Genomic DNA, 25,857 nt, shown 5'->3' on the forward strand with positions numbered 1-25,857 from the left:
CCGTAGGAACATTCCTGTGGTGGAATTTTTCTTCTCACCCTAACGGTTTTCTCACTCTCACCCAAAATCAAATGACGTTGTGGGGCAGGCTTCATTTTGGGCCTACTATTCTAATGGTCGCTGCGCCTAGACCGAGCGAGCTACGGTCAAGCGGGATATCTCGTTGAACTCGGCACGGCCTAGGGATTATTGTAATGCCTATTCCTGCTCTCTGTGTCTTTAAGCACTGCACTTTATCACTCCATCCTTCCTGTGTGTGTGTGAGGGAGCTTTTCTTTGACATCTGTTGGGAGAAATGACTGATTTACAGTTCAGAAGGGTTACCTAGTCACCCATATGAAGTTTTGGAGAGATGTGACTTTTTTAACCCTTCGAAACAGACAGTGTGACCCAATTAAAGGCACTTCTGGTTGGCACAGGAAGCTATAAGTAAACTCATATCCTGATTGGGGTATGCCTTTACATAATCCTGACTTTTAAGTCTTTACGTTAAGAACTGAGTTATTTACGGAGGGTTTAGTATGTGTGTGTTATTTCAGAAAATCATAGAAAATCACAGAAATCTCGCAGAGCTCCGCAGCACACTTTAAAAAGATTCGTATGATTTGTATGATTGTACCCTGCAACTGGATCTGTAACCGTTGAAAAAAAAAAGCCTATTTGTGACCATCACCAATTTGTCATTGTTCCGTTTCTCTTAAATGACGATAGATAAATGGCTGGTTCTTTTTTTATTGACACCGGAGGCTCCTTGACTTTGACCTGAAGTGGAAAAATAATTTCTCTATTTCCATTTTGGACCTTTAATCCCAGAAAAATGGCCATAACTCAAAAACCGTTGAGGCCTAGACGCCATCTTGTTCGGGGCCAACTGCCCATTATGCCAAACCTACGCTCACCAAGTTTCGGCTTCAAAATATTTTCAGGCCCCGTCGTGATTCGTGATGTTTTGCCAAATTGCCATATGATTCCGTATGCCCTCTTGTGGGAATTTCCGGGATAGCGGAAATATGGTCCAAAACTTGTTTATTTTATGAAACGGAAACCGAATGTCCGACAAAGTTCATTTGATGACTTCCCGGTAGGTCCGGCCCTACCGCACGGCCCGACGCCGACCGCGAATTTTACAAACGTTTTCGGACGTCTGGTAAGGGACCGTACATTTGCAATATGGACTTTCTCACTAACTATACACGAAATGCCAAAATGTTCCCTTAAGGTATGTAATTTGAAAGATAAGGGCCTCGCTTCAATCAAATCAGTTCTAACCACACATGCATATGCTGGTCGGAGGAGTCACTGCATTGGAGCTGTCCAATCGGTGAGCAGCTGCTCTTGATCGTTGTCACGAAGCCACACCCACTGGCATTAGAAGTTCAGAACGAGGAAGTGGTATGGAAATAATAACTCTCAAATTTAATTTGTGCTTTAAGCAGCTAATGAATCTTAAAGCTAGAGTCCTTATTAACTGAAATAATAACAAATTAACACCTGTTCTATGTTTTTTTTGGTAATAAAAATGTGACCACTCTCAAATTCATAGACAGAGCTATGGATGCCAGGACTGACCATCCATGATATCAGAATTATAGTTTTAATCATGTTTTAAAGCTGTACAGTGTTTGTTTGCATTGTTTAGAAACATTGGGGTAAAACAAGCTTATATTTTGGGTTCTGATGGGGCACGACAGACTCATGAGGTATTCATATGTTATATTCTTCTAGAATCAATGGGTAGATATAATTAATTTATAAGTAAAAAAATGTGTGTAGCAACTAAGGATTCTAGCTTTAAGGCTGTATCTATGAGAGCTGGGAAACTGTTGATTGGTTAAACCAATGCCACAGCTGCTATGCCCCAGGCTATTGGTTAGCCAGCAGCTATCAGAGCCACAGCAGCTATGCCCCAGGCTATTAGCTAGCCTAGTAGCTAGCAGAGCCACAGCGCTATGTCCCAGGCTATTAGCTAGCCAGCAGCTGAACCATTAACAGAGCCAAACTGAGAGGCAAGGCAGCCAGAGAGAAGGAAGTGGGTCGGGGAGCACTTCCTGATGTGGTTGATGACCCTGAAAAAGCAGGAAAAACAGAGATATTGTTCAGTAAATTACAAAAGTGGAGTGTCTTTTCATGTTTCTGTTCAAATGTTGACTTCGCTCCTATAGATGTGTACGGTGACAGTGAAACAGGGGCGGACTGGGACCAGAAATTGGCCCTGGCATTGTTTTATACTTTTTATTTTTACTTTTTTGTACCCCGTTTTCGTGGTATCCAATTGTTTATAGCTACTATCTTGTCTCATCGCTAAAACTCCCGTACGGGCTCGGGAGAGACGAAGGTTGAAAGTCATGCGTCCTCCGATACACAACCCAACCAAGCCGCACTGCTCCTTAACACAGCGCGCATCCAACCCGGAAGCCAGCCGCACCAATGTGTCGGAGGAAACACTGTGCAACCTTTGTTAGCACGCACTGCCCCTAGCCCGCCACAGGAGTCGCTGGTGTGTATAGATGTGTACGGTGACAGTGAAAAAAAAATCCTAAATTATTATTACCAGCCCATCTGGCCATTTGCCCAAAATGCCAGATGGCCAGTCCGCACCTGGAGATTAATACTTACCATCACTGATGCTGCCTGGTATAATGTTCAGGGAGGTGGTGACCAGTCCGCACCTGGAGATGAATACTTACCAGCACTGATGGTGGTGCCACCTGCTGCAGGGGCGGCGGTGGTGGTGGTGACAGCTGCTGCAGGGGTGGTAGTGGTGGTGGTGACAGCTGCTGCAGGAGCGGTGGTGGTGACAGCTGCTGCAGGAGTGGTGGTGGTACCAGCTGCAGGAGTGGTGGTGGTGACAGCTGCTGCAGGAGCGGTGGTGGTGACAGCTGCTGCAGGAGCGGTGGTGGTGACAGCTGCTGCAGGAGCGGTGGTGGTGACAGCTGCTGCAGGGGCGGCGGTGGTGGTGGTGACAGCTGCTGCAGGGGTGGTGGTGGTGACAGCTGCTGCAGGGGTGGTGGTGGTGGTGACAGGTGCTGCAGGAGTGGTGGTGGTGACAGCTGCTGCAGGGGCGGCGGTGGTGACAGCTGCTGCAGGGGCGGCGGTGGTGGTGGTGACAGGTGCTGCAGGGGCGGCGGTGGTGGTGGTGACAGGTGCTGCAGGGGCGGTGGTGGTGACAGCTGCTGGAGGGGCGGTGGTGGTGACAGCTGCTGCAGGGGCGGTGGTGGTGACAGGTGCTGCAGGGGTGGTGGTGGTGACAGGTGCTGCAGGAACGGTGGTGGTGACAGCTGCTGCAGGAGCAGTGGTGGTGACAGCTGCTGCAGGAACGGTGGTGGTGACAGCTGCTGCAGGAACGGTGGTGGTGACAGCTGCTGCAGGAACGGTGGTGGTGACAGCTGCTGCAGGGGCGGCGGTGGTGGTGGTGACAGCTGCTGCAGGAACGGTGGTGGTGACAGCTGCTGCAGGGGCGGTGGTGGTGACAGCTGCTGCAGGAACGGTGGTGGTGCCACCTGCTGCAGGGGCGGCGGTGGTGGTGGTGACAGCTGCTGCAGGAACGGTGGTGGTGACAGCTGCTGCAGGAGCAGTGGTGGTGACAGCTGCTGCAGGAACGGTGGTGGTGACAGCTGCTGCAGGGGCGGTGGTGGTGACAGCTGCTGCAGGACGGGTGGTGGTACCAGCTACTGCAGGAGCGGTGGTGGTGACAGCTGCTGCAGGAACGGTGGTGGTGACAGGTGCTGCAGGGGCGGTGGTGGTACCAGCTGCTGCAGGGGCGGTATTGGTGACAGCTGCTGCAGGACGGGTGGTGGTGACAGCTGCTGCAGGAACGGTGGTGGTGACAGGTGCTGCAGGGGCGGTGGTGGTACCAGCTGCTGCAGGAGCGGTGGTGGTGACAGCTGCTGCAGGAGTGGTGGTGGTAACAGCTGCTGCAGGAGCGGTGGTGGTTACAGCTGATGCAGGGGCGGCGGTGGTGACAGCTGCTGCAGGAGCGGTGGTGGTGACAGCTGCTGCAGGGGCGGTGGTGGTGACAGCTGCTGCAGGGGCAGTGGTATTGACAGCTGCTGCAGCGGTGGTGGTGGTGACAGGTGCTGCAGGGGTGGTGGTGGTGACAGGTGCTGCAGGAACGGTGGTGGTGACAGCTGCTGCAGGAGCAGTGGTGGTGACAGCTGCTGCAGGAACGGTGGTGGTGACAGCAGCTGCAGGGGTGGTGGTGGTGGTGACAGCTGCTGCAGGGGCAGTGGTGGTCACAGCTGATGCAGGGGCGGCGGTGGTGACAGCTGCTGCAGGAGCGGTGGTGGTGACAGCTGCTGCAGGGGCGGTGGTGGTGACAGCTGCTGCAGGGGCGGTGGTGGTGACAGCTGCTGCAGGAGCGGTGGTGGCAACAGCTGCTGTCGGAGCGGTGGTGCTGACAGCTGCTGCAGGGGTGGTGGTGGTGACAGCTGCTGCAGGGGTGGTAGTGGCGACAGCTGCTGCAGGGGCGGTGGTGGTGACAGCTGCTGCAGGGGTGGTAGTGGTGACAGCTGCTGCAGGGGTGGTAGTGGTGACAGCTGCTGCAGGGGCAGTGGTGGTGACAGCTGCTGCAGGGGTGGTAGTGGTGACAGCTGCTGCAGGGTCGGTGGTGGTGACAGCTGCTGCAGGGGCAGTGGTGGTCACAGCTGCCGCAGGGGCGGTGGTGGTGACAGCTGCTGCAGGGGTGGTGGTGACCGCTGCTGCAGGGGCGGTGGTGGTGACAGCTGCTGCAGGGGCGGTGGTGTTGACAGGTGCTGCAGGGGCGGTGGTGGTGACAGCTGCTGCATGAGCGGTGGTTGTGGCAGCTGCTGCAGGGGCGGTGGTGGTGACAGCTACTGCAGGGGCGGTGGTGGTGACAGCTACTGCAGGGGCGGTGGTTGTGGCAGCTGCTGCAGGGGCGGTGGTGGTGACAGCTACTGCAGGGGCGGTGGTGGTGACAGCTGCTGCAGGGGTGGTGGTGGTGACAGCTGCTGCAGGGGCGGTGGTTGTGGCAGCTGCTGCAGGGGTGGTGGTGGTGACAGCTACTGCAGGGGCGGTGGTTGTGACAGCTGCTGCAGGACGGGTGGTGGTGACAGCTGCTGCAGGGGTGGTGGTGGTGGTGACAGGTGCTGCAGGAGTGGTGGTGGTGACAGCTGCTGCAGGGGCGGCGGTGGTGACAGCTGCTGCAGGGGCGGCGGTGGTGGTGGTGACAGGTGCTGCAGGGGCGGCGGTGGTGGTGGTGACAGGTGCTGCAGGGGCGGTGGTGGTGACAGCTGCTGCAGGGGCGGTGGTGGTGACAGCTGCTGCAGGGGCGGTGGTGGTGACAGGTGCTGCAGGGGTGGTGGTGGTGACAGGTGCTGCAGGAACGGTGGTGGTGACAGCTGCTGCAGGAGCAGTGGTGGTGACAGCTGCTGCAGGAACGGTGGTGGTGACAGCTGCTGCAGGAACGGTGGTGGTGACAGCTGCTGCAGGAACGGTGGTGGTGACAGCTGCTGCAGGGGCGGCGGTGGTGGTGGTGACAGCTGCTGCAGGAACGGTGGTGGTGACAGCTGCTGCAGGGGCGGTGGTGGTGACAGCTGCTGCAGGAACGGTGGTGGTGCCACCTGCTGCAGGGGCGGCGGTGGTGGTGGTGACAGCTGCTGCAGGAACGGTGGTGGTGACAGCTGCTGCAGGAGCAGTGGTGGTGACAGCTGCTGCAGGAACGGTGGTGGTGACAGCTGCTGCAGGGGCGGTGGTGGTGACAGCTGCTTCAGGACGGGTGGTGGTACCAGCTACTGCAGGAGCGGTGGTGGTGACAGCTGCTGCAGGAACGGTGGTGGTGACAGGTGCTGCAGGGGCGGTGGTGGTACCAGCTGCTGCAGGGGCGGTATTGGTGACAGCTGCTGCAGGACGGGTGGTGGTGACAGCTGCTGCAGGAACGGTGGTGGTGACAGGTGCTGCAGGGGCGGTGGTGGTACCAGCTGCTGCAGGAGCGGTGGTGGTGACAGCTGCTGCAGGAGTGGTGGTGGTAACAGCTGCTGCAGGAGCGGTGGTGGTTACAGCTGATGCAGGGGCGGCGGTGGTGACAGCTGCTGCAGGAGCGGTGGTGGTGACAGCTGCTGCAGGGGCGGTGGTGGTGACAGCTGCTGCAGGGGCAGTGGTATTGACAGCTGCTGCAGCGGTGGTGGTGGTGACAGGTGCTGCAGGGGTGGTGGTGGTGACAGGTGCTGCAGGAACGGTGGTGGTGACAGCTGCTGCAGGAGCAGTGGTGGTGACAGCTGCTGCAGGAACGGTGGTGGTGACAGCAGCTGCAGGGGTGGTGGTGGTGGTGACAGCTGCTGCAGGGGCAGTGGTGGTCACAGCTGATGCAGGGGCGGCGGTGGTGACAGCTGCTGCAGGAGCGGTGGTGGTGACAGCTGCTGCAGGGGCGGTGGTGGTGACAGCTGCTGCAGGGGCGGTGGTGGTGACAGCTGCTGCAGGAGCGGTGGTGGCAACAGCTGCTGTCGGAGCGGTGGTGCTGACAGCTGCTGCAGGGATGGTGGTGGTGACAGCTGCTGCAGGGGTGGTAGTGGCGACAGCTGCTGCAGGGGCGGTGGTGGTGACAGCTGCTGCAGGGGTGGTAGTGGTGACAGCTGCTGCAGGGGTGGTAGTGGTGACAGCTGCTGCAGGGGCAGTGGTGGTGACAGCTGCTGCAGGGGTGGTAGTGGTGACAGCTGCTGCAGGGTCGGTGGTGGTGACAGCTGCTGCAGGGGCAGTGGTGGTCACAGCTGCCGCAGGGGCGGTGGTGGTGACAGCTGCTGCAGGGGTGGTGGTGACCGCTGCTGCAGGGGCGGTGGTGGTGACAGCTGCTGCAGGGGCGGTGGTGTTGACAGGTGCTGCAGGGGCGGTGGTGGTGACAGCTGCTGCATGAGCGGTGGTTGTGGCAGCTGCTGCAGGGGCGGTGGTGGTGACAGCTACTGCAGGGGCGGTGGTGGTGACAGCTACTGCAGGGGCGGTGGTTGTGGCAGCTGCTGCAGGGGCGGTGGTGGTGACAGCTACTGCAGGGGCGGTGGTGGTGACAGCTGCTGCAGGGGTGGTGGTGGTGACAGCTGCTGCAGGGGCGGTGGTTGTGGCAGCTGCTGCAGGGGTGGTGGTGGTGACAGCTACTGCAGGGGCGGTGGTTGTGACAGCTGCTGCAGGGGCGGTGGTGGTGACAGGTGCTGCAGGGGCGGTGGTGGTGACAGCTGCTGCAGGACGGGTGGTGGTAACAGCTGCTGCAGGACTGGTGGTGGTAACAGCTACTGCAGGGGCGGTGGTGGTGACAGCTGCTACAGGGGTGGTGGTGGTGACAGCTACTGCAGGGGCGGTGGTGGTGGCAGCTGCTGCAGGGGCGGTGGTGGTGACAGGTGCTGCAGGGGCGGTGGTGGTGACAGCTGCTGCAGGGGCGGTGTTGGTGACAGCTGCTGCAGGGGCGGTGGTGGTGACAGGTGCTGCAGTGGCGGTGGTGGTGGCAGGTGCTGCAGGAGCGGTGGTGGTGACAGCTGCTGCAGGGGCGGTGGTGGTGACAGGTGCTGCAGGGGCGGTGGTGGTGGCAGGTGCTGCAGGAGCGGTGGTGGTACCAGCTGCTGCAGGGGCAGTGGTGGTGACAGGTGCTGCAGGGGCAGTGGTGGTGACAGCTGCTGCAGGGGCGGTGGTGGTGACAGCTGCTGCAGGGGCGGTGGTGGTGACAGGTGCTGCAGGGGCGGTGGTGGTGGCAGGTGCTGCAGGAGCGGTGGTGGTACCAGCTGCTGCAGGGGCAGTGGTGGTGACAGCTGCTGCAGGTGCGGTGGTGGTGACAGGTGCTGCAGGACGGGTGGTGGTAACAGCTGCTGCAGGACTGGTGGTGGTACCAGCTACTGCAGGGGCGGTGGTGGTGACAGGTGCTGCAGGGGCGGTAGTGGTCACAACTGCTGCAGGGGCGGTGGTGGTGACAGGTGCTGCAGGACGGGTGGTGGTAACAGCTGCTGCAGGACTGGTGGTGGTACCAGCTACTGCAGGGGCGGTGGTGGTGACAGCTGCTGCAGGGGCGGTGGTGGTGACAGAGGCTGCAGGGGCGGTGGTGGGGACAGCTGCTGCAGGGGCGGTGGTGGTGACAGGTGCTGCAGGGGCGGTGGTGGTGACAGGTGCTGCAGGGGCGGTGGTGGTGACAGCTGCTGCAGGGGCGGTGGTGGTGACAGCTGCTGCAGGGGCGGTGGTGGTGACAGCTGCTGCAGGGGTGGTAGTGGTGACAGCTGCTGCAGGGGTGGTAGTGGTGACAGCTGCTGCAGGGGTGGTAGTGGTGACAGCTGCTGCAGGGGCGGTGGTGGTCACAACTGCTGCAGGGGCGGTGGTGGTGACAGGTGCTGCAGGACGGGTGGTGGTAACAGCTGCTGCAGGACTGGTGGTGGTACCAGCTACTGCAGGGGCGGTGGTGGTGACAGCTGCTGCAGGGGCGGTGGTGGTGACAGAGGCTGCAGGGGCGGTGGTGGGGACAGCTGCTGCAGGGGCGGTGGTGGTGACAGCTGCTGCAGGGGCGGTGGTGGTGACAGGTGCTGCAGGGGCGGTGGTGGTGACAGGTGCTGCAGGGGCGGTGGTGGTGACAGCTGCTGCAGGGGCGGTGGTGGTGACAGCTGCTGCAGGGGCGGTGGTGGTGACAGCTGCTGCAGGGGTGGTAGTGGTGACAGCTGCTGCAGGGGTGGTAGTGGTGACAGCTGCTGCAGGGGTGGTAGTGGTGACAGCTGCTGCAGGGGCGGTGGTGGTGACAGCTGCTGCAGGGGCAGTGGTGGTGACAGCTGCTGCAGGACGGGTGGTGGTAACAGCTGCTGCAGGACTGGTGGTGGTACCAGCTACTGCAGGGGCGGTGGTGGTGACAGGTGCTGCAGGGGCGGTGGTGGTGACAGCTGCTGCAGGGGCGGTGGTGGTGACAGGTGCTGCAGGGGCAGTGGTGGTGACAGGTGCTGCAGGGGCGGTGGTGGTGACAGCTGCTGCAGGGGCGGTGGTGGTGACAGCTGCTGCAGGGGCGGTGGTGGTGACAGCTGCTGCAGGGGCGGTGGTGGTGACAGCTGCTGCAGGGGCAGTAGTGGTCACAACTGCTGCAGGGGCGGTGGTGGTGACAGGTGCTGCAGGGGCGGTGGTGGTGACAGCTGCTGCAGGGGCGGTGGTGGTGACAGCTGCTGCAGGGGCGGTGGTGGTGACAGCTGCTGCAGGGGCGGTGGTGATGACAGCTGCTGCAGGGGTGGTAGTGGTGACAGCTGCTGCAGGGGTGGTTGTGGTGACAGGTGCTGCAGGGGCAGTGGTGGTGACAGCTGCTGCATGAGCCGTGGTGGTGACAGCTGCTGCAGGGGCGGTGGTGGTGACAGCTGCTGCAGGGGCGGTGGTGGTGACAGCTGCTGCATGAGCGGTGGTTGTGGCAGCTGCTGCAGGGGCGGTGGTGGTGACAGCTACTGCAGGGGCGGTGGTGGTGACAGCTACTGCAGGGGCGGTGGTTGTGGCAGCTGCTGCAGGGGCGGTGGTGGTGACAGCTACTGCAGGGGCGGTGGTGGTGACAGCTGCTGCAGGGGTGGTGGTGGTGACAGCTACTGCAGGGGCGGTGGTTGTGGCAGCTGCTGCAGGGGTGGTGGTGGTGACAGCTACTGCAGGGGCGGTGGTTGTGACAGCTGCTGCAGGGGCGGTGGTGGTGACAGGTGCTGCAGGGGCGGTGGTGGTGACAGGTGCTGCAGGACGGGTGGTGGTAACAGCTGCTGCAGGACTGGTGGTGGTAACAGCTACTGCAGGGGCGGTGGTGGTGACAGCTGCTGCAGGGGTGGTGGTGGTGACAGCTACTGCAGGGGCGGTGGTGGTGGCAGCTGCTGCAGGGGCGGTGGTGGTGACAGGTGCTGCAGGGGCGGTGGTGGTGACAGCTGCTGCAGGGGCGGTGGTGGTGACAGCTGCTGCAGGGGCGGTGGTGGTGACAGCTGCTGCAGGGGCAGTGGTGGTCACAGCTGCTGCAGGGGCGGTGGTGGTGACAGCTGCTGCAGGACGGGTGGTGGTAACAGCTGCTGCAGGACTGGTGGTGGTACCAGCTACTGCAGGGGAGGTGGTTGTGACAGCTGCTGCAGGGGCGGTGGTGGTGACAGGTGCTGCAGGGGCAGTAGTGGTCACAACTGCTGCAGGGGCGGTGGTGGTGACAGGTGCTGCAGGGGCAGTAGTGGTCACGACTGCTGCAGGGGCTGTGGTGGTGACAGGTGCTGCAGGACGTGTGGTGGTAACAGCTGCTGCAGGACTGGTGGTGGTACCAGCTACTGCAGGGGCGGTGGTGGTGACAGGTGCTGCAGGGGCGGTGGTGGTGACAGCTGCTGCAGGGGCGGTGGTGGTGACAGCTGCTGCAGGGGCGGTGGTGGTAACAGCTGCTGCAGGGGCGGTGGTGGTGACAGCTACTGCAGGGGCGGTGGTGGTGACAGCTGCTGCAGGGGCGGTTGTGGTGACAGCTACTGCAGGGGCGGTGGTGGTGACAGCTACTGCAGGGGTGGTGGTGGTGACAGCTGCTGCAGGGGCGGTGGTGGTGACAGCTGCTGCAGGGGCGGTGGTGGTCACAGCTGCTGCAGGGGCGGTGGTGGTGACAGCTACTGCAGGGGCGGTGGTGGTGACAGCTGCTGCAGGGGCGGTGGTGGTGACAGCTACTGCAGGGGTGGTGGTGGTGACAGCTGCTGCAGGGGCGGTGGTGGTGACAGCTACTGCAGGGGCGGTGGTGGTGACAGCTACTGCAGGGGTGGTGGTGGTGACAGCTACTGCAGGGGCGGTGGTGGTGACAGCTGCTGCAGGGGCGGTGGTGGTGACAGCTACTGCAGGGGCGGTGGTGGTGACAGCTGCTGCAGGGGCGGTGGTGGTGACAGCTACTGCAGGGGCGGTGGTGGTCACAGCTGCTGCAGGGGCGGTGGTGGTGACAGCTGCTGCAGGGGGGGTGGTGGAGACAGCTGCTGCAGGGGCGGTGGTGGTGACAGCTGCTGCAGGTGCGGTAGTGGTGATAGGAGCTGCAGGGGCGGTGGTGGTGACAGGTGCTGCAGGGGCAGTGGAGGTGACAGGTGCTGCAGGGGTGGTGGTGGTCGCAGCTGCTGCAGGTGCGGTGGTTGTGACAGCTGCTGCAGGGGCAGTAGTGGTGACAGCTGCTGCAGGGGCAGTAGTGGTCACAACTGCTGCAGGGGCGGTGGTGGTGACAGCTGCTGCAGGGGCAGTAGTGGTGACAGCTGCTGCAGGGGCAGTAGTGGTGACAGCTGCTGCAGGGGCAGTAGTGGTGACAGCTGCTGCAGGGGCAGTAGTGGTCACAACTGCTGCAGGGGCGGTGGTGGTGACAGGTGCTGCAGGGGCGGTGGTGGTGACAGCTGCTGCAGGGGCGGTGGTGGTGACAGCTGCTGCAGGGGCGGTGGTGGTGACAGCTGCTGCAGGGGTGGTAGTGGTGACAGCTGCTGCAGGGGCAGTAGTGGTCACAACTGCTGCAGGGGCGGTGGTGGTGACAGGTGCTGCAGGGGCGGTGGTGGTGACAGCTGCTGCAGGGGTGGTAGTGGTGACAGCTGCTGCAGTGGTGGTTGTGGTGACAGGTGCTGCAGGGGCAGTGGTGGTGACAGCTGCTGCATGAGCCGTGGTGGTGACAGCTGCTGCAGGGGCGGTGGTGGTGACAGCTGCTGCAGGGGCGGTGGTGGTGACAGCTGCTGCAGGGGCGGTGGTGGTGACAGCTGCTGCCGGGGCAGTGGTGGTGACAGCTGCTGCATGAGCCGTGGTGGTGACAGCTGCTGCAGGGGTGGTAGTGGTCACAGCTGCTGCAGGGGCGGTGGTGGTCACAGCTGCTGCAGGGGTGGTAGTGGTCACAGCTGCTGCAGGACGGGTGGTGGTAACAGCTGCTGCAGGACTGGTGGTGGTACCAGCTACTGCAGGGGCGGTGGTGGTGACAGCTGCTGCAGGGGCGGTGGTGGTGACATGTGCTGCAGGGGCGGTGGTGGTGACAGGTGCTGCAGGGGCTGTGGTGGTGACAGGTGCTGCAGGGGCAGTAGTGGTCACAACTGCTGCAGGGGCTGTGGTGGTGACAGGTGCTGCAGGACGTGTGGTGGTAACAGCTGCTGCAGGACTGGTGGTGGTACCAGCTACTGCAGGGGCGGTGGTGGTGACAGGTGCTGCAGGGGCGGTGGTGGTGACAGCTGCTGCAGGGGCGGTGGTGGTGACAGGTGCTGCAGGACGGGTGGTGGTAACAGCTGCTGCAGGACTGGTGGTGGTACCAGCTACTGCAGGGGCGGTGATGGTGACAGCTGCTGCAGGGGCGGTGGTGGTGACAGCTACTGCAGGGGCGGTGGTGGTGACAGCTGCTGCAGGGGCGGTGGTGGTGACAGCTGCTGCAGGGGCGGTGATGGTGACAGCTGCTGCAGGGGAGGTGGTGGTGACAGCTACTGCAGGGGCGGTGGTGGTCACAGCTGCTGCAGGGGCGGTGGTGGTGACAGCTACTGCAGGGGCGGTGGTGGTGACAGCTGCTGCAGGGGCGGTGGTGGTGACAGCTGCTGCAGGGGCAGTAGTGGTCACAACTGCTGCAGGGGCGGTGGTGGTGACAGCTGCTGCAGGGGCAGTAGTGGTGACAGCTGCTGCAGGGGCAGTAGTGGTGACAGCTGCTGCAGGGGCAGTAGAGGTGACAGCTGCTGCAGGGGCAGTAGTGGTCACAACTGCTGCAGGGGCGGTGGTGGTGACAGGTGCTGCAGGGGCGGTGGTGGTGACAGCTGCTGCAGGGGCGGTGGTGGTGACAGCTGCTGCAGGGGCGGTGGTGGTGACAGCTGCTGCAGGGGTGGTAGTGGTGACAGCTGCTGCAGGGGCAGTAGTGGTCACAACTGCTGCAGGGGCGGTGGTGGTGACAGGTGCTGCAGGGGCGGTGGTGGTGACAGCTGCTGCAGGGGTGGTAGTGGTGACAGCTGCTGCAGTGGTGGTTGTGGTGACAGGTGCTGCAGGGGCAGTGGTGGTGACAGCTGCTGCATGAGCCGTGGTGGTGACAGCTGCTGCAGGGGCGGTGGTGGTGACAGCTGCTGCAGGGGCGGTGGTGGTGACAGCTGCTGCAGGGGCGGTGGTGGTCACAGCTGCTGCAGGGGTGGTAGTGGTCACAGCTGCTGCAGGACGGGTGGTGGTAACAGCTGCTGCAGGACTGGTGGTGGTACCAGCTACTGCAGGGGCGGTGGTGGTGACAGCTGCTGCAGGGGCGGTGGTGGTGACAGGTGCTGCAGGGGCGGTGGTGGTGACAGGTGCTGCAGGGGCTGTGGTGGTGACAGGTGCTGCAGGGGCAGTAGTGGTCACAACTGCTGCAGGAGCTGTGGTGGTGACAGGTGCTGCAGGACGTGTGGTGGTAACAGCTGCTGCAGGACTGGTGGTGGTACCAGCTACTGCAGGGGCGGTGGTGGTGACAGGTGCTGCAGGGGCGGTGGTGGTGACAGCTGCTGCAGGGGCGGTGGTGGTGACAGGTGCTGCAGGACGGGTGGTGGTAACAGCTGCTGCAGGACTGGTGGTGGTACCAGCTACTGCAGGGGCGGTGATGGTGACAGCTGCTGCAGGGGCGGTGGTGGTGACAGCTACTGCAGGGGCGGTGGTGGTGACAGCTGCTGCAGGGGCGGTGGTGGTGACAGCTGCTGCAGGGGCGGTGATGGTGACAGCTGCTGCAGGGGAGGTGGTGGTGACAGCTACTGCAGGGGCGGTGGTGGTCACAGCTGCTGCAGGGGCGGTGGTGGTGACAGCTACTGCAGGGGCGGTGGTGGTGACAGCTGCTGCAGGGGCGGTGGTGGTGACAGCTGCTGCAGGGGCAGTAGTGGTCACAACTGCTGCAGGGGCGGTGGTGGTGACAGCTGCTGCAGGGGCAGTAGTGGTGACAGCTGCTGCAGGGGCAGTAGTGGTGACAGCTGCTGCAGGGGCAGTAGTGGTGACAGCTGCTGCAGGGGCAGTAGTGGTCACAACTGCTGCAGGGGCGGTGGTGGTGACAGGTGCTGCAGGGGCGGTGGTGGTGACAGCTGCTGCAGGGGCGGTGGTGGTGACAGCTGCTGCAGGGGCGGTGGTGGTGACAGCTGCTGCAGGGGTGGTAGTGGTGACAGCTGCTGCAGGGGCAGTAGTGGTCACAACTGCTGCAGGGGCGGTGGTGGTGACAGGTGCTGCAGGGGCGGTGGTGGTGACAGCTGCTGCAGGGGTGGTAGTGGTGACAGCTGCTGCAGTGGTGGTTGTGGTGACAGGTGCTGCAGGGGCAGTGGTGGTGACAGCTGCTGCATGAGCCGTGGTGGTGACAGCTGCTGCAGGGGCGGTGGTGGTGACAGCTGCTGCAGGGGCGGTGGTGGTGACAGCTGCTGCAGGGGCGGTGGTGGTCACAGCTGCTGCAGGGGTGGTAGTGGTCACAGCTGCTGCAGGACGGGTGGTGGTAACAGCTGCTGCAGGACTGGTGGTGGTACCAGCTACTGCAGGGGCGGTGGTGGTGACAGCTGCTGCAGGGGCGGTGGTGGTGACAGGTGCTGCAGGGGCGGTGGTGGTGACAGGTGCTGCAGGGGCTGTGGTGGTGACAGGTGCTGCAGGGGCAGTAGTGGTCACAACTGCTGCAGGAGCTGTGGTGGTGACAGGTGCTGCAGGACGTGTGGTGGTAACAGCTGCTGCAGGACTGGTGGTGGTACCAGCTACTGCAGGGGCGGTGGTGGTGACAGGTGCTGCAGGGGCTGTGGTGGTGACAGCTACTGCAGGGGCGGTGGTGGTGACAGCTGCTGCAGGGGCGGTGGTGGTGACAGCTGCTGCAGGGGCGGTGATGGTGACAGCTGCTGCAGGGGCAGTAGTGGTCACAACTGCTGCAGGGGCGGTGGTGGTGACAGCTGCTGCAGGGGCAGTAGTGGTGACAGCTGCTGCAGGGGCAGTAGTGGTGACAGCTGCTGCAGGGGCAGTAGTGGTGACAGCTGCTGCAGGGGCAGTAGTGGTCACAACTGCTGCAGGGGCGGTGGTGGTGACAGGTGCTGCAGGGGCGGTGGTGGTGACAGCTGCTGCAGGGGCGGTGGTGGTGACAGGTGCTGCAGGGGCGGTGGTGGTGACAGCTGCTGCAGGGGCGGTGGTGGTGACAGCTGCTGCAGGGGCGGTGGTGGTGACAGCTGCTGCAGGGGTGGTAGTGGTGACAGCTGCTGCAGGGGCAGTAGTGGTCACAACTGCTGCAGGGGCGGTGGTGGTGACAGGTGCTGCAGGGGCGGTGGTGGTGACAGCTGCTGCAGGGGTGGTAGTGGTGACAGCTGCTGCAGTGGTGGTTGTGGTGACAGGTGCTGCAGGGGCAGTGGTGGTGACAGCTGCTGCATGAGCCGTGGTGGTGACAGCTGCTGCAGGGGCGGTGGTGGTGACAGCTGCTGCAGGGGCGGTGGTGGTGACAGCTGCTGCAGGGGCGGTGGTGGTCACAGCTGCTGCAGGGGTGGTAGTGGTCACAGCTGCTGCAGGACGGGTGGTGGTAACAGCTGCTGCAGGACTGGTGGTGGTACCAGCTACTGCAGGGGCGGTGGTGGTGACAGCTGCTGCAGGGGCGGTGGTGGTGACAGGTGCTGCAGGGGCGGTGGTGGTGACAGGTGCTGCAGGGGCTGTGGTTGTGACAGGTGCTGCAGGGGCAGTAGTGGTCACAACTGCTGCAGGAGCTGTGGTGGTGACAGGTGCTGCAGGACGTGTGGTGGTAACAGCTGCTGCAGGACTGGTGGTGGTACCAGCTACTGCAGGGGCGGTGGTGGTGACAGGTGCTGCAGGGGCTGTGGTGGTGACAGCTGCTGCAGGGGCGGTGGTGGTGACAGGTGCTGCAGGACGGGTGGTGGTAACAGCTGCTGCAGGACTGGTGGTGGTACCAGCTACTGCAGGGGCGGTGATGGTGACAGCTGCTGCAGGGGCGGTGGTGGTGACAGCTACTGCAGGGGCGGTGGTGGTGACAGCTGCTGCAGGGGCGGTGGTGGTGACAGCTGCTGCAGGGGCGGTGGTGGTGACAGCTGCTGCAGGGGCAGTGGTGGTGACAGCTACTGCAGGGGCGGTGGTTGTGGCAGCTGCTGCAGGGGCAGTGGTGGTGACAGCTGCTGCAGGGGCGGTGGTGGTGACAGCTGCTGCAGGTGCGGTAGTGGTGATAGGAGCTGCAGGGGCGGTGGTGGTGACAGGTGCTGCAGGGGCAGTGGTGGTGACAGGTGCTGCAGGGGCAGTGGTGGTGACAGGTGCTGCAGGGGTGGTGGTGGTGACAGCTACTGCAGGGGCGGTAGTGGTGACAGCTGCTGCAGGGGCAGTGGTGGTGACAGCTGCTGCATGGGCGGTGGTGGTGACAGCTGCTGCAGGGGCAGTAGTGGTCACAACTGCTGCAGGGGCGGTGGTGGTGACAGGTGCTGCAGGGGCGGTGGTGGTGACAGCTGCTGCAGGGGCGGTGGTGGTGACAGCTGCTGCAGGGGCGGTGGTGGTGACAGCTGCTGCAGGGGCGGTGGTGGTGACAGCTGCTGCAGGGGCGGTGGTGGTGACAGGTGCTGCAGGGGCAGTAGTGGTCACAACTGCTGCAGGGGCGGTGGTGGTGACAGGTGCTGCAGGGGCAGTAGTGGTCACAACTGCTGCAGGGGCTGTGGTGGTGACAGGTGCTGCAGGACGTGTGGTGGTAACAGCTGCTGCAGGACTGGTGGTGGTACCAGCTACTGCAGGGGCGGTGGTGGTGACAGGTGCTGCAGGGGCGGTGGTGGTGACAGCTGCTGCAGGGGCGGTGGTGGTGACAGGTGCTGCAGGACGGGTGGTGGTAACAGCTGCTGCAGGACTGGTGGTGGTACCAGCTACTGCAGGGGCGGTGATGGTGACAGCTGCTGCAGGGGCGGTGGTGGTGACAGCTACTGCAGGGGCGGTGGTGGTGACAGCTACTGCAGGGGCGGTGATGGTGACAGCTGCTGCAGGGGCGGTGGTGGTGACAGCTACTGCAGGGGCGGTGATGGTGACAGCTGCTGCAGGGGCGGTGGTGGTGACAGCTACTGCAGGGGCGGTGATGGTGACAGCTGCTGCAGGGGCGGTGGTGGTGACAGCTACTGCAGGGGCGGTGATGGTGACAGCTGCTGCAGGGGCGGTGGTGGTGACAGCTACTGCAGGGGCGGTGGTTGTGTCAGCTGCTGCAGGGGCAGTGGTGGTGACAGCTGCTGCAGGGGCGGTGGTGGTGACAGCTGCTGCAGGGGCGGTGGTGGTGACAGCTGCTGCAGGTGCGGTAGTGGTGATAGGAGCTGCAGGGGCGGTGGTGGTGACAGGTGCTGCAGGGGCAGTGGTGGTGACAGCTGCTGCAGGGGTGGTGGTGGTCGCAGCTGCTGCAGGTGCAGTGGTGGTGACAGCTGCTGCAGGGGCGGTGGTGGTGACAGCTGCTGCAGGGGCAGTGGTGGTGACAGCTGCTGCAGGGGCGGTGGTGGGGACAGCTGCTGCAGGGGCAGTGGTGGTGACAGCTGCTGCAGGGGCGGTGGTGGTCGCAGCTGCTGCAGGAGAGGTGGTGGTGACAGCTGCTGCAGGGGCGGTGGTGGTGACAGCTGCTGCAGGGGCAGTGGTGGTGACAGCTGCTGCAGGGGCAGTGGTGGTGACAGCTGCTGCAGGGGCGGTGGTGGTGACAGCTGCTGCAGGGGCAGTGGTGGTGACAGCTGCTGCAGGGGCGGTGGTGGTGACAGGTTCTGCAGGACGGGTTGTGGTAACAGCTGCTGCAGGACGGGTGGTGGTACCAGCTACTGCAGGGGCGGTGGTGGTGACAGGTGCTGCAGGGGCGGTGGTGGTGACAGGTGCTGCAGGGGCGGTGGTGGTGACAGGTGCTGCAGGGGCAGTGGTGGTGACAGGTGCTGCAGGGGCAGTAGTGGTCACAACTGCTGCAGGGGCGGTGGTGGTGACAGGTGCTGCAGGGGCGGTGGTGGTGACAGCTGCTGCAGGGGCAGTAGTGGTCACAACTGCTGCAGGGGCGGTGGTGGTGACAGCTGCTGCAGGGGCAGTAGTGGTCACAACTGCTGCAGGGGCTGTGGTGGTGACAGGTGCTGCAGGGGCGGTGGTGGTGACAGCTGCTGCAGGGGCGGTGGTGGTGACAGCTGCTGCAGGGGCGGTGGTGGTGACAGCTGCTGCAGGGGTGGTAGTGGTGACAGCTGCTGCAGGGGTGGTTGTGGTGACAGCTGCTGCAGGGGTGGTGGTGGTGACAGCTACTGCAGGGGCGGTGGTGGTGACAGCTGCTGCAGGACGGGTGGTGGTGACAGCTGCTGCAGGGGCGGTGGTGGTCACAGCTGCTGCAGGACGGGTGGTGGTAACAGCTGCTGCAGGACTGGTGGTGGTACCAGCTACTGCAGGGGCGGTGGTGGTGACACCTGCTGCAGGGGCGGTGGTGGTGACAGGTGCTGCAGGGGCAGTAGTGGTCACAACTGCTGCAGGGGCTGTGGTGGTGACAGGTGCTGCAGGACGTGTGGTGGTAACAGCTGCTGCAGGACTGGTGGTGGTACCAGCTACTGCAGGGGCGGTGGTAGTGACAGGTGCTGCAGGGGCGGTGGTGGTGACAGCTGCTGCAGGGGCGGTGGTGGTGACAGGTGCTGCAGGACGGGTGGTGGTAACAGCTGCTGCAGGACTGGTGGTGGTACCAGCTACTGCAGGGGCGGTGGTGGTAACAGCTGCTGCAGGACTGGTGGTGGTACCAGCTACTGCAGGGGCGGTGATGGTGACAGCTGCTGCAGGGGCGGTGGTGGTGACAGCTACTGCAGGGGCGGTGGTTGTGGCAGCTGCTGCAGGGGCAGTGGTGGTGACAGCTGCTGCAGGGGCGGTGGTGGTGACAGCTGCTGCAGGGGCGGTGGTGGTGACAGCTGCTGCAGGGGCGGTGGTGGTGACAGCTGCTGCAGGGGCGGTGGTTGTGGCAGCTACTGCAGGGGCGGTGGTTGTGGCAGCTGCTGCAGGGGCAGTGGTGGTGACAGCTGCTGCAGGGGCGGTGGTGGTGACAGCTGCTGCAGGTGCGGTAGTGGTGATAGGAGCTGCAGGGGCGGTGGTGGTGACAGGTGCTGCAGGGGCAGTGGTGGTGACAGGTGCTGCAGGGGCAGTGGTGGTGACAGCTGCTGCAGGGGCGGTGGTGGTGACAGCTGCTGCAGGGGCGGTGGTGGTGACAGCTGCTGCAGGGGTGGTAGTGGTGACAGCTGCTGCAGGGGTGGTTGTGGTGACAGCTGCTGCAGGGGTGGTGGTGGTGACAGCTGCTGCAGGGGCGGTGGTGGTGACAGCTGCTGCAGGGGCAGTGGTGGTGACAGCTGCTGCAGGGGCGGTGGTGGTCACAGCTGCTGCAGGACGGGTGGTGGTAACAGCTGCTGCAGGACTGGTGGTGGTACCAGCTACTGCAGGGGCGGTGGTGGTGACACCTGCTGCAGGGGCGGTGGTGGTGACAGGTGCTGCAGGGGCAGTAGTGGTCACAACTGCTGCAGGGGCTGTGGTGGTGACAGGTGCTGCAGGACGTGTGGTGGTAACAGCTGCTGCAGGACTGGTGGTGGTACCAGCTACTGCAGGGGCGGTGGTAGTGACAGGTGCTGCAGGGGCGGTGGTGGTGACAGCTGCTGCAGGGGCGGTGGTGGTGACAGGTGCTGCAGGACGGGTGGTGGTAACAGCTGCTGCAGGACTGGTGGTGGTACCAGCTACTGCAGGGGCGGTGGTGGTAACAGCTGCTGCAGGACTGGTGGTGGTACCAGCTACTGCAGGGGCGGTGATGGTGACAGCTGCTGCAGGGGCGGTGGTGCTGACAGCTACTGCAGGGGCGGTGGTTGTGGCAGCTGCTGCAGGGGCAGTGGTGGTGACAGCTGCTGCAGGGGCGGTGGTGGTGACAGCTGCTGCAGGGGCGGTGGTGGTGACAGCTGCTGCAGGGGCGGTGGTGGTCACAGCTGCTGCAGGGGCGGTGGTGGTGACAGCTACTGCAGGGGCGGTGGCTGTGGCAGCTGCTGCAGGGGCAGTGGTGGTGACAGCTGCTGCAGGGGCGGTGGTGGTGACAGCTGCTGCAGGGGCGGTGGTGGTGACAGCTGCTGCAGGTGCGGTAGTGGTGATAGGAGCTGCAGGGGCGGTGGTGGTGACAGGTGCTGCAGGGGCAGTGGTGGTGACAGGTGCTGCAGGGGCAGTGGTGGTGACAGCTGCTGCAGGGGCGGTGGTGGTGACAGCTGCTGCAGGGGCGGTGGTGGTGACAGGTGCTGCAGGGGCAGTGGTGGTGACAGGTGCTGCAGGGGCAGTGGTGGTCACAGCTGCTGCAGGGGCGGTGGTGGTGACAGCTGCTGCAGGGGCAGTAGTGGTCACAACTGCTGCAGGGGCAGTGGTGGTGACAGGTGCTGTAGGACGAGTGGTGGTAACAGCTGCTGCAGGACTGGTGGTGGTACCAGCTACTGCAGGGGCGGTGGTGGTGACAGATGCTGCAGGGGCGGTGGTGGTGACAGCTGCTGCAGGGGCGGTGGTGGTGACAGCTGCTGCAGGGGCAGTAGTGGTCACAACTGCTGCAGGGGCGGTGGTGGTGACAGGTGCTGCAGGACGAGTGGTGGTAACAGCTGCTGCAGGACTGGTGGTGGTACCAGCTACTGCAGGGGCGGTGGTGGTGACAGCGGCTGCAGGGGTGGTATTGGTGACAGCTGCTGCAGGGGCGGTGGTGGTGACAGGTGCTGCAGGACGGGTGGTGGTACCAGATACTGCAGGGGCGGTGGTGGTGACAGGTGCTGCAGGGGCAGTGGTGGTGACAGGTGCTGCAGGGGCAGTGGTGGTGACAGGTGCTGCAGGGGCAGTGGTGGTCACAACTGCTGCAGGGGCGGTGGTGGTGACAGGTGCTGCAGGACAGGTGGTGGTACCAGATACTGCAGGGGCGGTGGTGGTGACAGGTGCTGCAGGGGCAGTGGTGGTGACAGGTGCTGCAGGGGCAGTGGTGGTGACAGGTGCTGCAGGGGCAGTAGTGGTCACAAATGCTGCAGGGGCGGTGGTGGTGACAGGTGCTGCAGGACGGGTGGTGGTACCAGATACTGCAGGGGCGGTGGTGGTGACAGGTGCTGCAGGGGCAGTGGTGGTGACAGGTGCTGCAGGGGTGGTGGTGGTCGCAGCTGCTGCAGGTGCGGTGGTGGTGACAGCTGCTGCAGGACGGGTGGTGGTAACAGCTGCTGCAGGACTGGTGGTGGTACCAGCTACTGCAGGGGCGGTGGTGGTGACAGGTGCTGCAGGGGCGGTGGTGGTGACAGCTGCTGCAGGACGGGTGGTGGTAACAGCTGCTGCAGGACTGGTGGTGGTACCTGCAGGTGCGGTAGTGGTGATAGGAGCTGCAGGGGCGGTGGTGGTGACAGGTGCTGCAGGGGCAGTGGTGGTGACAGGTGCTGCAGGGGCAGTGGTGGTGACAGCTGCTGCAGGGGCGGTGGTGGTGACAGCTGCTGCAGGGGCGGTGGTGGTGATAGGTGCTGCAGGGGCAGTGGTGGTGACAGGTGCTGCAGGGGCAGTGGTGGTCACAGCTGCTGCAGGGGCGGTGGTGGTGACAGCTGCTGCAGGGGCAGTAGTGGTCACAACTGCTGCAGGGGCAGTGGTGGTGACAGGTGCTGCAGGACGAGTGGTGGTAACAGCTGCTGCAGGACTGGTGGTGGTACCAGCTACTGCAGGGGCGGTGGTGGTGACAGATGCTGCAGGGGCGGTGGTGGTGACAGCTGCTGCAGGGGCGGTGGTGGTGACAGCTGCTGCAGGGGCAGTAGTGGTCACAACTGCTGCAGGGGCGGTGGTGGTGACAGGTGCTGCAGGACGAGTGGTGGTAACAGCTGCTGCAGGACTGGTGGTGGTACCAGCTACTGCAGGGGCGGTGGTGGTGACAGCGGCTGCAGGGGTGGTATTGGTGACAGCTGCTGCAGGGGCGGTGGTGGTGACAGGTGCTGCAGGACGGGTGGTGGTACCAGATACTGCAGGGGCGGTGGTGGTGACAGGTGCTGCAGGGGCAGTGGTGGTGACAGGTGCTGCAGGGGCAGTGGTGGTGACAGGTGCTGCAGGGGCAGTGGTGGTCACAACTGCTGCAGGGGCGGTGGTGGTGACAGGTGCTGCAGGACGGGTGGTGGTACCAGATACTGCAGGGGCGGTGGTGGTGACAGGTGCTGCAGGGGCAGTGGTGGTGACAGGTGCTGCAGGGGCAGTGGTGGTGACAGGTGCTGCAGGGGCAGTAGTGGTCACAAATGCTGCAGGGGCGGTGGTGGTGACAGGTGCTGCAGGACGGGTGGTGGTACCAGATACTGCAGGGGCGGTGGTGGTGACAGGTGCTGCAGGGGCAGTGGTGGTGACAGGTGCTGCAGGGGTGGTGGTGGTCGCAGCTGCTGCAGGTGCGGTGGTGGTGACAGCTGCTGCAGGACGGGTGGTGGTAACAGCTGCTGCAGGACTGGTGGTGGTACCAGCTACTGCAGGGGCGGTGGTGGTGACAGGTGCTGCAGGGGCGGTGGTGGTGACAGCTGCTGCAGGACGGGTGGTGGTAACAGCTGCTGCAGGACTGGTGGTGGTACCAGCTACTGCAGGGGCGGTGGTGGTGACAGGTGCTGCGGTGGTGGTGACAGCTGCTGCAGGGGCGGTGGTGGTGACAGGTGCTGCAGGGGCAGTGGTGGTCACAACTGCTGCAGGGGCGGTGGTGGTGACAGCTGCTGCAGGGGCGGTGGTGGTGACAGCTGCTGCAGGGGCGGTGATTGTGACAGGTGCTGCAGGACGGGTGGTGGTACCAGATACTGCAGGGGCGGTGGTGGTGACAGGTGCTGCAGGGGCGGTGGTGGTGACAGCTGCTGCAGGGGCGGTGGTGGTGACAGGTGCTGCAGGACGGGTGGTGGTAACTGCTGCTGCAGGACGGGTGGTGGTACCAGATACTGCAGGGGCGGTGGGGGTGACAGCTGCTGCAGGGGCGGTGGTGGTGACAGCGGCTGCAGGGGCGGTGGTGGTGACAGCTGCTGCAGGGGCGGTGATTGTGACAGGTGCTGCAGGACGGGTGGTGGTACCAGATACTGCAGGGGCGGTGGTGGTGACAGGTGCTGCAGGGGCGGTGGTGGTGACAGCTGCTGCAGGGGCGGTGGTGGTGACAGGTGCTGCAGGACGGGTGGTGGTAACAGCTGCTGCAGGACGGGTGGTGATACCAGATACTGCAGGGGCGGTGGTGGTGACAGGTGCTGCAGGACTGGTGGTGGTACCAGATACTGCAGGGGCGGTGGTGGTGACAGGTGCTGCAGGGGCGGTGGTGGTGACAGCTGCTGCAGGGGCGGTGGTGGTGACAGGTGCTGCAGGACGGGTGGTGGTAACAGCTGCTGCAGGACTCGTGGTGGTACCAGCTACTGCAGGGGCGGTGATGGTGACAGCTGCTGCAGGGGCAGTGATGGTGACAGCTACTGCAGGGGCGGTGGTTGTGGCAGCTGCTGCAGGGGCAGTGGTGGTGACAGCTGCTGCAGGGGCGGTGGTGGTGACAGCTGCTGCAGGGGCGGTGGTGGTGACAGCTGCTGCAGGGGCGGTGGTGGTGACAGCTACTGCAGGGGCGGTGGTTGTGGCAGCTGCTGCAGGGGCAGTGGTGGTGGCAGCTGCTGCAGGGGCAGTGGTGGTGACAGCTGCTGCAGGGGCGGTGGTGGTGACAGCTGCTGCAGGGGCAGTGGTGGTGACAGCTGCTGCAGGGGCGGTGGTGGTCACAGCTGCTGCAGGGGCGGTGGTGGTGACAGGTGCTGCAGGACGGGTGGTGGTACCAGCTGCTGCAGGACTCGTGGTGGTACCAGCTACTGCAGGGGCGGTGATGTTGACAGCTGCTGCAGGGGCGGTGGTGGTGACAGCTACTGCAGGGGTGGTGGTTGTGGCAGCTGCTGCAGGGGCAGTGGTGGTGACAGCTGCTGCAGGGGCGGTGGTGGTGACAGCTGCTGCAGGGGCGGTGGTGGTGACAGCTGCTGCAGGGGCGGTGGTGGTGACAGCTACTGCAGGGGCGGTGGTTGTGGCAGCTGCTGCAGGGGCAGTGGTGGTGGCAGCTGCTGCAGGGGCAGTGGTGGTGACAGCTGCTGCAGGGGCGGTGGTGGTGACAGCTGCTGCAGGGGCGGTGGTGGTCACAGCTGCTGCAGGGGCGGTGGTGGTGACAGCTGCTGCAGGGGTGGTAGTGGTGACAGCTGCTGCAGGGGCAGTGGTGGTGACAGCTGCTGCAGGGGCGGTGGTGGTGACAGGTGCTGCAGGGGCGGTGGTGGTGACAGGTGCTGCAGGGGCAGTGGTGGTGACAGGTGCTGCAGGGGCAGTGGTGGTGACAGGTGCTGCAGGGGCAGTGGTGGTGACAGGTGCTGCAGGGGCGGTGGTGGTGACAGCTGCTGCAGGGGCAGTGGTGGTGACAGGTGCTGCAGGGGCAGTGGTGGTGACAGCTGCTGCAGGGGCAGTGGTGGTCACAGCTGCTGCAGGGGCGGTGGTGGTGACAGGTGCTGCAGGACGGGTGGTGGTAACAGCTGCTGCAGGACTGGTGGTGGTACCAGCTACTGCAGGGGCGGTGGTGGTGACAGATGCTGCAGGGGCAGTGGTGGTGACAGCTGCTGCAGGGGCGGTGGTGGTGACAGGTGCTGCAGGACGGGTGGTGGTAACAGCTGCTGCAGGACTGGTGGTGGTACCAGCTACTGCAGGGGCGGTGGTGGTGACAGATGCTGCAGGGGCAGTGGTGGTGACAGCTGCTGCAGGGGCGGTGGTGGTGACAGGTGCTGCAGGACGGGTGGTGGTAACAGCTGCTGCAGGACTGGTGGTGGTACCAGCTACTGCAGGGGCGGTGGGGTTGACAGCTGCTGCAGGGGCGGTGGTGGTGACAGCGGCTGCAGGGGCGGTGGTGGGGACAGGTGCTGCAGGGGTGGTGGTGGTGACAGCTGCTGCAGGGGCGGTGGTGGTGACAGCTGCTGCAGGGGCGGTGGTGGGGACAGGTGCTGCAGGGGCAGTGGTGGTGACAGCTGCTGCAGGGGCGGTGGTGGTGACAGCTGCTGCAGGGGCAGTGGTGGTGACAGCTGCTGCATGAGCCGTGGTGGTGACAGCTGCTGCAGGTGCGGTAGTGGTGATAGGAGCTGCAGGGGCAGTGGTGGTGACAGCTGCTGCAGGTGCGGTAGTGGTGATAGGAGCTGCAGGGGCAGTGGTGGTGACAGCTGCTGCAGATGCGGTAGTGGTGATAGGAGCTGCAGGGGCGGTGGTGGTGACAGCTGCTGCAGGGGCGGTAGTGGTCACAACTGCTGCAGGGGCGGTGGTGGTGACAGGTGCTGCAGGGGCAGTAGTGGTCACAACTGCTGCAGGGGCGGTGGTGGTGACAGGTGCTGCAGGACGGGTGGTGGTAACAGCTGCTGCAGGACTGGTGGTGGTACCAGCTACTGCAGGGGAGGTGGTGGTGACAGGTGCTGCAGGGGCGGTGGTGGTGACAGGTACTGCAGGGGCGGTGGTGGTGACAGCTGCTGCAGGGGCAGTGGTGGTGACAGCTACTGCAGGGGCGGTGGTGGTGACAGCTGCTGCAGGGGCGGTGGTGGGGACAGGTGCTCCAGGGATGTTAGTGGTGACAGCTGCTGCAGGGGCGGTGGTGGTGACAGGTGCTGCAGGACGGGTGGTGGTAACAGCTGCAGCAGGACTGGTGGTGGTACCAGATACTGCAGGGGCGGTGTTGGTGACAGCTGCTGCAGGACGGGTGGTGGTACCAGATACTGCAGGGGCGGTGTATGTAACAGCTACTGCAGGAGCGGTGGTGGTGACAGCTGCTGCAAGAGTGGTAGTGTTGACAACATTAAGTCTGACATTTTAAAATCGGAAATTTACAAACTAAAAAAGTATTTTTTAAAAACCTTTATACACAACACGTCTACATTTCCTGCTGTACAGGAAGTGTGCTGCAACAACGGGGGTATGAAATTAACATCTATCGGCTGATAAAGACATAACCCTTTTTTCTAGCTACAGTTTTAGAATGTGGCTGTGCAT

The 25,857-nt window shown here is 63.8% G+C and overlaps 1 protein-coding gene across 1 annotated transcript; it reads right to left on the minus strand.

The window, feature by feature from the left end:
• Positions 1–1,580: 1,580 nt before the first annotated feature.
• On the minus strand, positions 1,581–25,857 carry LOC118936940 (uncharacterized). Its single transcript, XM_090188581.1, has 4 exons — positions 25,835–25,857; positions 24,931–25,070; positions 2,688–8,045; positions 1,581–2,066 (listed from the first exon to the last, which is right to left on the minus strand). The coding sequence occupies exons 1-4, from the start codon at positions 25,855–25,857 to the stop codon at positions 1,963–1,965; spliced, it is 5,625 nt and encodes a 1,874-aa protein (XP_090044707.1). The 3' UTR covers positions 1,581–1,962.

The sequence above is a fragment of the Oncorhynchus mykiss genome, chromosome 10 (genome assembly GCF_057628025.1).
Source record: "Oncorhynchus mykiss isolate SJ-2025 chromosome 10, ASM5762802v1, whole genome shotgun sequence".
NCBI classification, from domain to species: Eukaryota; Metazoa; Chordata; class Actinopteri; order Salmoniformes; family Salmonidae; genus Oncorhynchus; species Oncorhynchus mykiss.